This window comes from Girardinichthys multiradiatus, chromosome 2, assembly GCF_021462225.1.
Source record: "Girardinichthys multiradiatus isolate DD_20200921_A chromosome 2, DD_fGirMul_XY1, whole genome shotgun sequence".
Classification (NCBI taxonomy): Eukaryota; Metazoa; Chordata; class Actinopteri; order Cyprinodontiformes; family Goodeidae; genus Girardinichthys; species Girardinichthys multiradiatus.
In genome coordinates, this window is record NC_061795.1 from 6,879,161 (window position 1) to 6,892,557 (window position 13,397).

General features: G+C 40.1%; 1 protein-coding gene across 1 annotated transcript in view; it reads right to left on the reverse strand.

Moving 5' to 3' along the window:
• Positions 1 to 8,958: 8,958 nt before the first annotated feature.
• LOC124884266 (ceramide kinase-like) overlaps positions 8,959 to 13,397 on the reverse strand; it is a 34,496-nt gene continuing 30,057 nt past the window's right edge. The window contains exon 13 of the mRNA XM_047392095.1: positions 8,959 to 13,379. Coding sequence (XP_047248051.1) covers positions 13,292 to 13,379 — 88 coding nt within the window. The 3' untranslated portion in view covers positions 8,959 to 13,291. The remainder of the gene's footprint in view (positions 13,380 to 13,397) is intronic.

The following is a 13,397-nucleotide window of genomic DNA, read 5'->3' on the forward strand; positions in this document are numbered from 1 at the left end:
TATCTTGATGTGATTTGTAGTGACACAAACACAACAGCCTTCACAGCTGCATAGTCTATGGCTGTTGTCAGAATCAGAGTGAAAGAAGAGAAGGCTGTGGGCAGCAAGAAGAAGCACTCTGGATAAGTACAGAAGAGAAAGGGAAGCCATGGAGTGGTATAAAACTGAAGGGTACGAGCTACAGGATCAGTGAGTGTAAGCTAACGCTACCTAATGCTAGCTTGCTATAGTTGCCATATACATAATAAGCCCAGCGTATAATGATTTATTGGTTGAAGATGCTGTGACTAGTGATGCCACCTGCCTATCAATCAGTGACTAACTGTCTTCTGACATTTCATTTTCAGCATGGCTTGGCTTGCTTGGAACCGCAAGCAAGCTGGTACTAAAATTACTAATGGTTCCACGTAACCGTTACCAAAAGAAAACCCTAAAAAGCGAGTCATACCAAACCGTGCTTCATAGGAACTAGTAAAAAAGGGGTATATGTATAAAAATAAGTGTGTTTGTGTTGAGTGGGTGTGCTCTAGCGAGTTTGTCACCTGGTTGTTTAAGAAATCAGAAGCAACTCATTGCACCAATTGGGGTGAAATAACTTGCCAGATGAAACATAATCACCCATGCAGTAATTGTCCAATGGGAGACTCGTACCTATTTGCTTAGTTAGATCCAGGTGGCAACTTTGTTTTTGGCCAAGCAGTGTACTAGTACAGATAACAGGACAAGAAGTGAGAGTCCAAGAAAGATCCAGGATGAGACTCCTAGTTCTGTTTTAAACACCTGTTTCCCTACAGAAAGTGTTTAATAGCAAAGACTGAACTAATAGCTCACCTGGTCAGTGGAGAAAAACAGACTAAGTGGAATGAAGGGCTGGAAAGATGTCAATACAGGTTCATGAAAGAAGGAACGTATTTTAATGAAATGTTGGGATAGCTCACAGCATAACTGAAATGAATAAATGTGTTTGTAGGGTCTTACCATTCCATTAAAATCTAAGAAAATCAATTTTATACCAGTTTTCTTTTTAGAAATGATGTCAATGGGGCCTCAGGAGTGTGAGAGAGAGTGAGAGAGTAAAATTTAAAAAAGTCATTTACATTAAAAAAAGAAGCACATTTATTTGAGCCACAGTAAACATAGTTTCTCTGAGTTTAAGAACAACTTTAGTCTGACGGACTGAGCAGAAAGTTTTTCCTAATTATCACAAAATGTGTCATTATCTGCTTCATCCAGATGTTTTTTTCAGCAGTTGTAAACTGTTTCTCTTCATGCTTCACGTCAACTACTGACAAAAAATCAAACCAAGTCAAATTATTGTGAAGCTTTTTTGTTTGATTCACAATAATTTACATTTCGTGGAAACCCAGCCAAGGCTAAGAGCTGGTACAACATGGATTGTGTTACTTTAACTTTAAGTGACTTATAAACTGGGCCGCTGTCTGATAAATATTTAACTATTTATTGCCTGGGCTTAAGCCCCCGATGGTTCATTCCCTAAAAACGCCCCTGGTGGTTCCTCTTCTTTATAAGTTAATTTGTTCCACAATGGAGCTCTGACCTGGAATTATTCATATGTGGAATCCATTTTCCTCATTTAAATGAATTGAAATACAATTAATCCAGACCCCGAAACATCACATTCATGAATATGAAGGTGCTGTAAAATTGTTAAATATTTGGTTCTGTGTTAGAAAAAAGATGAAGTAAAAGTAAGCATTTAATTAATTGCTGAACTTATGTGGAATAGGAAATCACAGTAAAAACATTAGAATGAATTTCTTAAAACAGGAACGTCAAATTTGCCTAAGTCCTTTTAGAAAAGTAAAAGATTAAATAAATAACTAGACAGAGAGCTTAACCCCTCAATGCTAGACCCAAAGTTACGTCCTTTCTCTTATTTTATTCCAAATAATTATCTAGACACCGAATACACTTTGTTAGTTTGTGTTCCAAAGTGGAGTGCAGTTGTAATGCTGTGAAAAGTAGGCTGGGAGTGTAGGAGCAGGCAGGGGTGAGGCTCTCTGAGGTTTGGATAAAGTTAGTCCAAATGTAATTGTGAGCTGGCACACAGAAACAACGCTGATGAAAGCTAGGAAATCCATTGATGGAGATTAAAAGAGCAAAATCCAAGTTCGATGAAGGGTGCGGTAGAGAGCCCTCTGCTGGACGAAAAGCTTATAGCACTTGGTATTACCAGGCGCATCCTCCTCCAAATCCCTATGCTGACCAATCATTGAGCCCCATTGAGCAACTTGTGCAGCTCAACCAACCAATCGTTGAACTCTGTTGAGAAAGCTCTGTCCTCAACTCGCCAATGAGATGGCCCTATTGGTAAGCCTACTGACCAGGTCATGTGGAGTTTTTTCATGTTGGTCTAAAAAAATAGATACTTGCTGCCCAAAACCCCGTTTTGAATAAGGAGTGAGAGGAGAAATGAGTCTGCAGGATCCTCCAGGAGCAGGGGGGAGAGAGGGCAGCAGCTCAGTCAGATCTGGATTCCGACTTTAATTCTTATCCATCTCAACCAGTAGTACATTATATACGTGTTATATTGTTTCTTTTTTTTCTTGTTTTTTGTTTATAGTTTGAAAATACTCTTCCACACTGTAGCGTCGACCTGACTTTCACACAATATAAATGTAAACCAGATGTTATGTCCAAAATATTACTCAGTACTTCTGTAGTATTTGTACAAAATAACTTTTAACTTCACCTCAAGCAATATATTTTTCAAAGTAACAGCGCTCTTACTTGTGTACAACTTTTGCGCCTACTCTAGTGTTTAGTCCCCTGTGCAGTGTGATAAAAAGACACTTATTTGAAATCTGTTTCTGTTTTATTACATCAGGTAAAAAACATGGACTTGAAGGGACACAAGTGCAGTGTATGTGGCAGGAGTTTATCTGTGAAGTCCAATATGACTCAGCACATGCAGCTTCACAGTCCAAAGGAGAATGTGTGTGAGGTCTGTGGAAAAGGTTTAACACAGAAACAACAGCTAGCAGCCACCTAAAACAGTACCTGTACCCATCCATCCCTCTGTACAGACAGGGAGAGGGAGGCCCAGCTTCAGTGCACGGATGCAGCCAAGACTGTGGCAATGGCCCTCAGCAAAGCAGTAGACCCTAGCTGTCTGAAAAGGCAGAAGCTGCTGCAAAGACAGCTGGAGGGGAAATGTGGAAAGGCCAGCTAGTTTTCACTTTCAGCAAATATGCAGAACAAACTTTAAACACAACAAACAATGTGTAATGATGGTCATAAATTTGGAGTTTTATGTAACTGCTCATGAATTAAATACTTATCATCACATGTATTGTTATTTTTACAGGTTAGATGTGGAAGCACCAGAGAGAGTGAACTGGCCCACCCAATTAAACCCACTGTGGCCACTTGCACTCCACCCACAGTGTCAGCAGTTCCTGTCTTTGTGGTGGTTCCTGCACAGCCGAAGGCAGCACCCATGATGCTCTGTGGAGCATCCAGCAGTCAGGGCTTCATACGTTTAGCGCCACCTTCTGCACTGTCATCCAGACCAACAAAGCCTCATAAGTCCATGAAGCCTTGTGGGGCTTGCCAAGTACGCCAGTGTGGTGGACAGTGTAAGAGGTACATGCCCTCTAAAGAAGAGACTGCTGAAAGTAACCAAAATAATATTCATCTATTGCCCAGCAATTAGGAAATCCACATCTTCTGGTTTTGAAGGTGTTGTTTACAACAGTTTTAAACACTACAAAAGTGTAGTAGACAAGGAACTCAAAAAGAATTAAAAAATAACTAAAGAATCAACTACATCTGCTAACTACATCACAGAAGATTAATATGTTATATTTATTAGAAATGCATCAATCTACCCTTTTTAGTCCTATTACCGATGTCTGTACTGTATGGATAGACTGATGCACATTTTTAACTTAGTACATATGACTTAATAATTAATGTTATCACTACTCTGTTTGTCATTGCTGCTCTGGTGTCATTGCTATTAATATTGCTGTGTTATTATTATTTATTTACTTTATTATAAATATATGGTGGAACAAATAAAAAAATTAATTAGCAAAAATATGAGTCCTCTCTTTTAAGATTTAGGTCATTTTGTTTTGGTTCCATTGCAAAAGAGTTAAGCACAATTACTATGTCATTGTGTTCATCTTTACTTGATCTACCTATAGCACATATATGAAGTTCTTAACAGTACTTGCCAATGAGGAGATATAAAATGTCTTCATTCATTATTCGGTGTATATTTTTAGACTGACAGTCATCAGAAAATGCAACTAAAAAGGAGGGAAATTAAACTAATGAAACATCAGTCGTCGTCTTCCGCTTTATCCGGGACCGGGTTGCGGGGGCAGCAAACTCATCAGAGACACCCAGAAGCATTTCCAGGCCAGCAGAGATACATAGTCTCTCCAGCGTGTCCTGGGCGTCCTCCTGGTGGGACGTACCTGGAACACCTCCTGAGGAAGGCGTCCAGGAGGCATCCGGTATAGATGCCCGAGCCACCTCAACTGGCTTCTCTCGATGTGGAGGAGCAGCAGCTCTACTCTGAGCCCCTCTTGGATCTCATTCTTTCAGTCATGACCCAGAGTTCATGGTCATAGGTGAGGGTAGGAATGTAGACCGACCGGTAAATTGAGAGCTTTGCTTTTCGCTTTTTGGCTCAACTCTCTTTTCACCACAACGGACCGGCACAGTGCCCCCATTACTGCGGCAGCCGCACTGATCCGTCTGTCGATCTCCCGCTCCATTCTTCCCTCACTAGTGAACAAGACCCCGAGATACTTGAATTCCTCCACTTGAGGCAGGAACTCCCCTCTAACCTGAAGAGGACAAGTCACCCTTTTCCGGTCGAGAACCGTGGCCTCGGACTTGGAGGACCTGATCTTCATCCCAGCCGCTTCACACTAGGCTGCGAGCAGCCCCAGTGCATGCTGTAGGTCTTGGCTAGAGGGGTCCAGCAGGACCACGTCATCTGCAAAAAGAGACAAAATCCCCTGGTCCCCAAACCAGACCCCCTCCAGCCCTTGGCTGCGTCTAGAAATCCTGTCCATAAAAGTTATGAACAGGACCGGTGACAAAGGGCAGCCCTGCCGGAGTCCAACATGCACCAGGAACAGGTCCGACTTAGTGCCAGCAATGTGGACCAAACTCCTGCTCCGCTTGTACAGAGAACAAATGGCCCCTAATAAAGGGCCCCCGACTCCATACTCCTGGAGCACCCCCCCACAGGGCACAACGAGGGACACGGTCAAATGCCTTCTCCAGGTGCTCAAAACACATGTGGACTGGTTGGGCAAACTCCCATGAACCCTCGAGTACCCTGTAGAGGGTATAGAGCTGGTCCAGTGTTCCACGGCCGGGACGAAAACCCCACTGCTCCTCCTGAAGCTGAGGTTCATCTATCGGCCGGACTCTCCTCTCCAATACCCTGGCGTAGGCCTTACTAGGGAGGCTGAGGAGTGTGATCCCCCTGTAGTTGGAATACACCCTCCGGTCACCCTTCTTATGAAGGGTGACCACCACCCCAGTCAGCCAGTCTAGAGGCACTGTCCCCGACCGCCACGCAATGTTGAAGAGGCGTGTCAACCATGACAGCCCCTCAACATCCAGAGACTTGAGGCACTCAGGGCGGATCTCATCCACCCCCGAAGCCCTGCCATTGCGGAGCTTTTTAGCCACCTCTGTGACTTCAGCCTGGGTAATGAAAGAGTCCAACCCCGAGTCCCCAACTTCTGTTTCCACCAGGGAATGCATGATGGCAGGATTGAGGAGATCCTGCCATCGAGATATGAGCAAATTACAGTTTGGTCAAAGAGCCTGACATAAAGTTTCTTACATATTTTACTTTATCTTTCAATTATTGTCATTAAAGGTCTGATATCTGTTAAGTTCATCCATTCATACTTTATCAAATATGAGCAAACACATTTGTTACTATCAAAGTCCATGGCCATTATCTTCTTTTAATGGAAAACCGTACATTTTGTACATTGATTAGACAGACATATTTTGTATGAGCCCTTCTTTTGCTCAAAATTCAAAATAGTTTGTAGTCTTCAAAAACTAAATTGCCAAAGGAAAACAAAACTGATGTCATAAAGTATGAAACCATATTGTAGCATTTTATGGTCTTATTCTTTGATGTTTTGCTTCATTCAGCCCCCCCTCTCTCATTTTTTTTCAACAAGCCCTGAGAGTCTCGAAGGTGTGATGATGAAGATATTCTTCAACGATATAAATCTTTGCACAGTGATCTCGAAAGAGAGGACTTATTTTCATAAAGCTTGTAGTTTCGACAGAGTGTCTTGCAATGGAGAGAACGGTGTTGTACAGGAGGTAACATGAGTGTCCAGACATCTTCCTGGTTTCCTGAATCCAAACAGTTTTATCTAATTCCACTCCCGTTTGTTCCCATTCACGTCCTTGAAGATCCTCTTAATGATGTCCCCAATCTTCTCCCAGAAAAGGGTTCAGCCAGGTCAGTGGGGGAAGAGGTTCTCCAGAGTCTCGGAGTCTGAAAGTCAAACTGTAAAACCTCTGCCATATTCTTCTTTATTGATTTGATGCAGGATAATGCCTGTAAAAATCCTCCTGTGTCTTAACAGAAAATCAGTCTGCTGGTGATGGAGCCTACTGGTCAATCAAAATTAAAACTTGAAATACAACATTCTGTATTTAGTAAATCTATGAACTTCACTTTTTGAATCAATTTACTGAAATAGATGAAATTATTGTTTGAGGCTATCGGCATTGTGTAGAGGTGTCTTTACTCCAGCATTGAGGCAGCATCACTGATGTTGGATATAAAGACAAAATGTATTGTGCCATTGTGTGGCCAATTGTGGAACTATTTCTTCAACACCACCATTCAATTTCTTTCAACACAAAATAAGAACATCAGCTGCAGGAGCTTTTATCATCCGCACTGGATTATACTGAGGAACTGTCTCAGTGTTTTAAAGCTGGTATTTTTAAGCAAATGTTGATTGGTTTTAGCCTGTCGGCAGTGGTTACAATTGCAGGAACATAAATTACAGAACAACACAGGATGTGCTGAAAAGAGTTCATTTCTGATAATGTAGCAACTACAGCAGAGAAGAATACAGCTGAGATTAAAACTGGCAGTTGCCTGATTTGCTCACTCCAACTAATTCTCTCATTCAGAAAACTACAGAGAGGAAAACTTTCTTTAAAGAGGAGAGGCTTACAAATTATAATCTCTTCAGTAACAAGAAAGAATTTTCACTCTGAATTTAACAAGATCCAAAAAGAAAATATGTACTTTTCTGGAGACCCTTAGTTGGAAAATACACAGTACATCATAACGATGAATATGAATGCCAAAAGAATTAACATGCCCTATATGTTCATCACAACATCAAAGGTTACTGTTTTATTGGATTTAATTGTGAACATTGTAAACCCTGAATTATTTATACCCCTGGTCAATTTAGCTTTAAAGTCATCTCTCAGTTTGACCAACATGTTTCTTCTCACTGGAGGTAATATTACTGTTTAAGGTGACCCAGCCAGAGTCCTGATTAATCTGCAAAAAAAAAAAGCTGCTCAACAATTGGAATAAGGCTTTGATTGATCAATAATTATTATTGGGAAGGATATAAATCATTTTTAAACAGCATTTAAAATAGCCTTTTTTGCAAAATTGTTCATTCTTACTTTGTTCATCTTTTGAGAGATGTCTGGCCCATTTCAAAAAAGCTTAACTAACTTAACTTTAAATTTAAATCTTCCAGAGGTATACATAATTTTGAGTTTAGGTGTAGTTAGAGCCCAGGCAGCATTTTAAAAGTGGTAACATATGACAATTTCTTTTTCTTCAAATTGCAGTAATTCATAGCAGCAGGAGTGGAAAACTGATAGTTTCAATGCCTTAACAGTTCTGTTACTGTTTTTATTATTAAACGTGATTGTTTCCAACTCAGAATTTACTTCATTTGAAAACATAAATATAACAGCTGTCAAAGAACGTATTTCCAATCAATCTGTTGAGATCATTTATAAAATAAACTAGGATATTTTGGTAATGTTGAGCTTGATGTGGATACCAATAACCAAAAGCATCTTTTCAATGATGTCACAGAGAAATACCTACAGCTACACTGGAGCTCACTCTGTGCAGATGTAAGAAACCAGAAGACAGTGAAAATAATCTATTAGATAAAGGCAGGTCAATTTATTAACAGCTCATTATTTATTGTTTGACTAGCTTAAAGGCTTTGCTTCAGAAGTGTGTCCTCCTACAAAGCAGCTCACTGACAAAACATATTAGACACTGTAGGGCCACACTACAACCTTATAACCAACCCTTTCTGGAATCTCCCCGTTTTATCCCACTTTATTAAAGCAAGTAGCAAGCTAGCTAATTTGGTTGGGCAGCTAGCAGTGACATTAGCCGCAGCGCTCAATGGCACAAAGTCTATTACCATGCTGCTACACAAACATTTGTCATACATGTCATATGAATGAACTCGCGGTCTACTTTAGAAGTCAGAACTTTAAACTTGGACTGACATCAAACCCAACTTAACCATGTTCTGGTTAGTCAGAAAACTGTTGGAATTTGAGTTGGAGGCTGGGTTGAAGAGGAACCTCTATCCAAGTTAAAATTCTGAATTTGAAATATAGTGTCAGTTTAAACGAGAACAAATGAACCCTAAATGTAAAAAACACCTTGTGTCAGTCTGACCCATGGCAGCTGTGGCTACATTGCAGCTCACCACTGTCAGTGTGTGAATGTGTGCATGAATAACAGATTGTAGTGTAAAACGTGCTTTGGGGTATCTGATAAAGCTTGATAAAGCGCTATGCACCTTCAGGCCATTTACTATTTGCCTTTAATTTCAGAAAGACACAATGTCATGGGAAAATAACGCTCCAGCATAGCCTTGCTATATATCTAACACAGTAGCATATACAATATGAACACCATGTTAGTCCGGTTTTCACAGATTTTTATTTTTGTATTTGTAAATGTCAACACATTCTATCACATGAGCCCCACGGCTCTCACAGGCCATGTATGCAGCACATGCACACCCCTGCTACAGAACAAACAAGAGCAACTCAAATAGGACCAATGACCCTAAAATCATCTAATCTCTTGACACACTGCAGACACTGTAGTTTCCTCCGCATGTCATATGCTTGAAACTTACTTTCTGATTAATTTGGATAATAATCATCTTACCACTAAGGGACACTCATCACATTCCTAATATTGGAAGAAAATAAACAAAGGTGGTGACATAACAAAAATAATGTGATACAGCAGATCTCCTGTTCTGTTACTCAGAAATGTGACACACATCCCTAGTCTCCTACACAAACTCCTTAATTTTCACATATTTTGACTTACATAACGTGTTTATCAATATGCCAGCACACCTGGTGAGATAGGGAACAGTGTTACTGGCACCAGTCAGTTGCATAGAAGAGAGTTCATTCTGTAGAAAGAGGGAAATCAATCCCAATATTTTCTTAGAAAAAACTTAAACATATTAAAATGTGTTACATGAGAGGCTGCTACATTTTGATTACATATCCTAAAAACTAATGGGCACAGCAGCAGCTACAGATGTGGCCAAAGCTAAGCTACGACATGCTTACAGCCTAGTTTATGGCTGTGTCGTTTCATCTGATTGGGCTGAAGATTAAATATCAAATCGTGACTTCCAGACAAACCTTTCTAGTACGCTCTACTTGCTATTTTTTATAGCACAGTGCATTTATCTAACAGCAAACAGCTGAACCAAGGAACTGATTCTATATACAAATGAACATCCTGTCCACATCCTTATTTTAAAGTTTTCTTCTGCAATATTTTTTCATCCCTCGGAGTAGACCTCTATCAACTGCACTAAATATTGTGACGATACATTATTGGTTCTTATTTTACTCACGCAAATAATATTCTTGTTTGCAAAAGTCCTACCAACACTAATGCTGTATGTAAATCCTTGATTTGTAGACAATTACAAAAGAGAATGATCCTGAGGTTCTTCAAACTAACAGATGGTTTCAGAATGTCCAATTTTACTGGCTCAAATAAAACCTTTGCAACAAATTAAATAATACTCATTTTGACAATGTCTGATCTGAACAGGAAGTGTGCACACATGCTGTTAAAGCAGAAAGTAATTTGCTCAAGTTTTTACTCTCACTTTTGTGCAAAGGTGGAAGGAAAAACCGCAATTAGTGTGCTATTCAACTCATTCAATCCTGAGTAACTGGATTAGAAACTAATTCAAGCCACAATCTGAGGACTGACAAAAAGAGATTTGAAGTAATGCTACAGACACGAAAAGGGAAACCTATATCCGTTATGCCATATCAGAATAATTGATATTGTTTAAATTATTTGCTGTCTACTTTTGATCATGTGAAGAAAACTCAGTCGGATGTAAACTGTGAAACTTCCTCAGTTTCTGTCACCAGTAGATGGAAATGTTCATCGGTCTGAGGAGCATAAAATGCATGTGAATCATCTAAGGGGCACTTTCATTCTTATTGAGAAGGAAACTGTTGGATCAGCAGATTAATTCCATACAAGTCAGGTTTTATGATTCATAAGGTGAGCAAGCTGGAGACAACCACACATGTCCATAATTTGCTGCGTAAAGTTGTGTGTTATTGTGGAACGATGGCAGCTTTGGATCAGCTGGAGGACATCCCCGAAGGAAGTCTTTTTCAGAGATCAAACTGATCTGCTGGCACATGATAATGCATGGCTTATCAGCCAGTTTAGATTGCCCAGGACAATCATTTTGGAGCTCTGAACGGAGCTGGCCTCAGTGTTACAGAGGGAAACCAGGAGGAACCATGCGTCGCCGGTGCTGGTTCAAGTTCTCACTTTCAGAAGGAGCTGACTGACAGGTCATGTGTTTAACAGTCATCCCTGAGCCGGGCCATGCCCGCCATATATGGGAGGACCTCATTCGTATGTTGCTCGGATATATTAAATACCCTTAAACTGTGGCTAAATGGTAAACATTATATTGCAATTTGCCAGTTTCTAAATGTAATCAGAGCTATGGACTGGTATAAGGACGCCACCTGTAAATTAATTTTCTTTTCTGAATAGAAGGCATCGCCATTTAATATATGTGCAACCTATTTGTGATGCGCAAATGTCTCAAACACATGTTGACCTCAACTGAAGATTCATTCATACTATAATAATAATTAGAATTATTCTAATTAATATAGTTGCGTTGGGAACAAACTTTAAGCAGGCTCCATGCCGATTGGCTGGCTTCTGTGATGTTTTTAACTGTCTGCTTTTTTATGTGAGGTCCTGAATGGTTTTAAAGATTTAAAAGTACTTCACATCGTTTGTGTGGTAATAGTCTTCCTAATAGAAATATGGAGGAACATTCAAGCTAAACTATAATGGAGCTCAATGCAGAAGCTAGACGGCGTCCTTTGGATTTAATAAATAAATTGCTAAATAAGTTTTATTCCGACCAAGAATCGTAATTCAGCTCCTACCATGTTAACGGCATTTTACCTTCTGCCACTCAAATTTTAAAATGTATTACTTATACTGCGGCAGATACTGCCAAATAAATTTGAACTATTGCCTTCATCTCAAACTCTGAGTTCTGCATTTAATTTTCAGTGAATCTCTTCTTTCTTGCCTTACTGACTGCTTCCATTGCCATGGTTATATGGACACGTGGTAGGTGCCTACGTATTATTTATACTACTTATATATAGACTGGGCGGTTCCGGCGTCACGTGCAGCTGCACAGAATTCACCGCAAATCGGAATGTATGAAGGCTACGTGTGCGGGGACGTGTCAATGCACAGTTTTTGTACATTTTGTGCACCGCAAGTTTTAGAATTTCTCCCCACCGGCAACTTTTAGTATTGAACACACCATAACTGAGATGGGATGTAAAAGGACCGAACTGTACAGCGAGCAATAGGGCAATGGTTCTTACCAAATTATCTTTAGAAGAGGAAAAACAGGAACACAAGTAAAATCTGTTCCAGCTGAGTCATAACTAATAGTCACCAGACCTAATTCTGTAGCCCAATAGAATGTGAGATTCCACAGGCCTTTTCACTAGGTAGCTCTGGGATTTGGCAAAGACTAGTTCCTTTTTAATTCACCTCGTCTCACAGGTGAACCGCCTGTCCAGCAAAAACGCATGCTTAGATAAAAGAAGCCAGTGAAGGGAAATGAATTGGAATGGAATGCTGTTCGGACATCCACCACTTCATTCTTACTGTTGAACACATCTCTTGCTGGCTTAGACACTTAAGGGCAAAGTGTCAGCTTTTACTCTTTCATGGAAGAAACAACCCACCATGAGGAGAAGAAGAAACAACAAAAAAGCTTGTTTTAAAGAAATAGAGGGAGGACAGAGCTGCTGTTTTCATCAGTGTGGATAATTTATCTGTTAAAAGACAACAAGGATACAAACGCTGCAATGATATTCTGGTGATAAATTACTTTATTCTTTCTTTATGGCTCTTTTCGTCTTCTCCTCTTCTAAGTAGACAGTGTATAAACCACATTAACGGCTACTCTGAAGGTGTAATGAAAACTATAAATCTGTGAGCAGTGTGGCTGTTCAGCTCAGCACAAAAAAAAAAAATAGGACTATGGTTGTATGCTTCTCTGTGTGGTCCAGGCATCTCAAGTGCATGGATACAGAGCTGTATGTCAGGCTCTTCAAATCCATGCTTTTTAGAGCTTCTGTTCCTCCATGCAGGAATAGCTGTTTTCATGTTTTATAGGCCACAACTAACTGCCTCCTTATTGATATGATTATATATCATCAACAAGACAGCTGAATTATTCATTGTACAGTACATTCTCCAACTTAGTTGATTGGGGTGTGTCTCGCCTTCAAGACAAAATAGCATCTGTCTCCAGTTCTGATGGCCGTTCTGAAGGTACGGGATCACAAATGCTATTTTGAACTTTTCTATCAAGAATCCTTGATCTGTAAATTGCAGGTGACAACTGACAGAACCCAGACAGGAGCTTGCCAGACGGTCTGTATATTTTCAGAACTCCTTTAGACATCAACGCTAATACCTTTTGGTTTGTGTTCCCAGTTATACAAGTAGACCAAAGTATTAAATGTCTGATATCTAAAGTTTTTGCAGAATGCCCTGTTTGTTTCTACCTTCTAACCTAGTAAGCAAAGTGCTGCTGATATCTGTGCAGAACTCATCATTAAAGAGCATAAAGACTGCAGCTGGAAACTGCTCCAGTGTCTGATGAGGAAAACATGATGGAAAGGGGAGACAGGTTTATATTGCACAGGGATTGCTGAGGTCCTCGAATACTTGAGGCTCTTCGATCCCTCGTGCAAACAACTTGATTAACTGGCAGTGAACTCTGATGGAAAAATGGGAA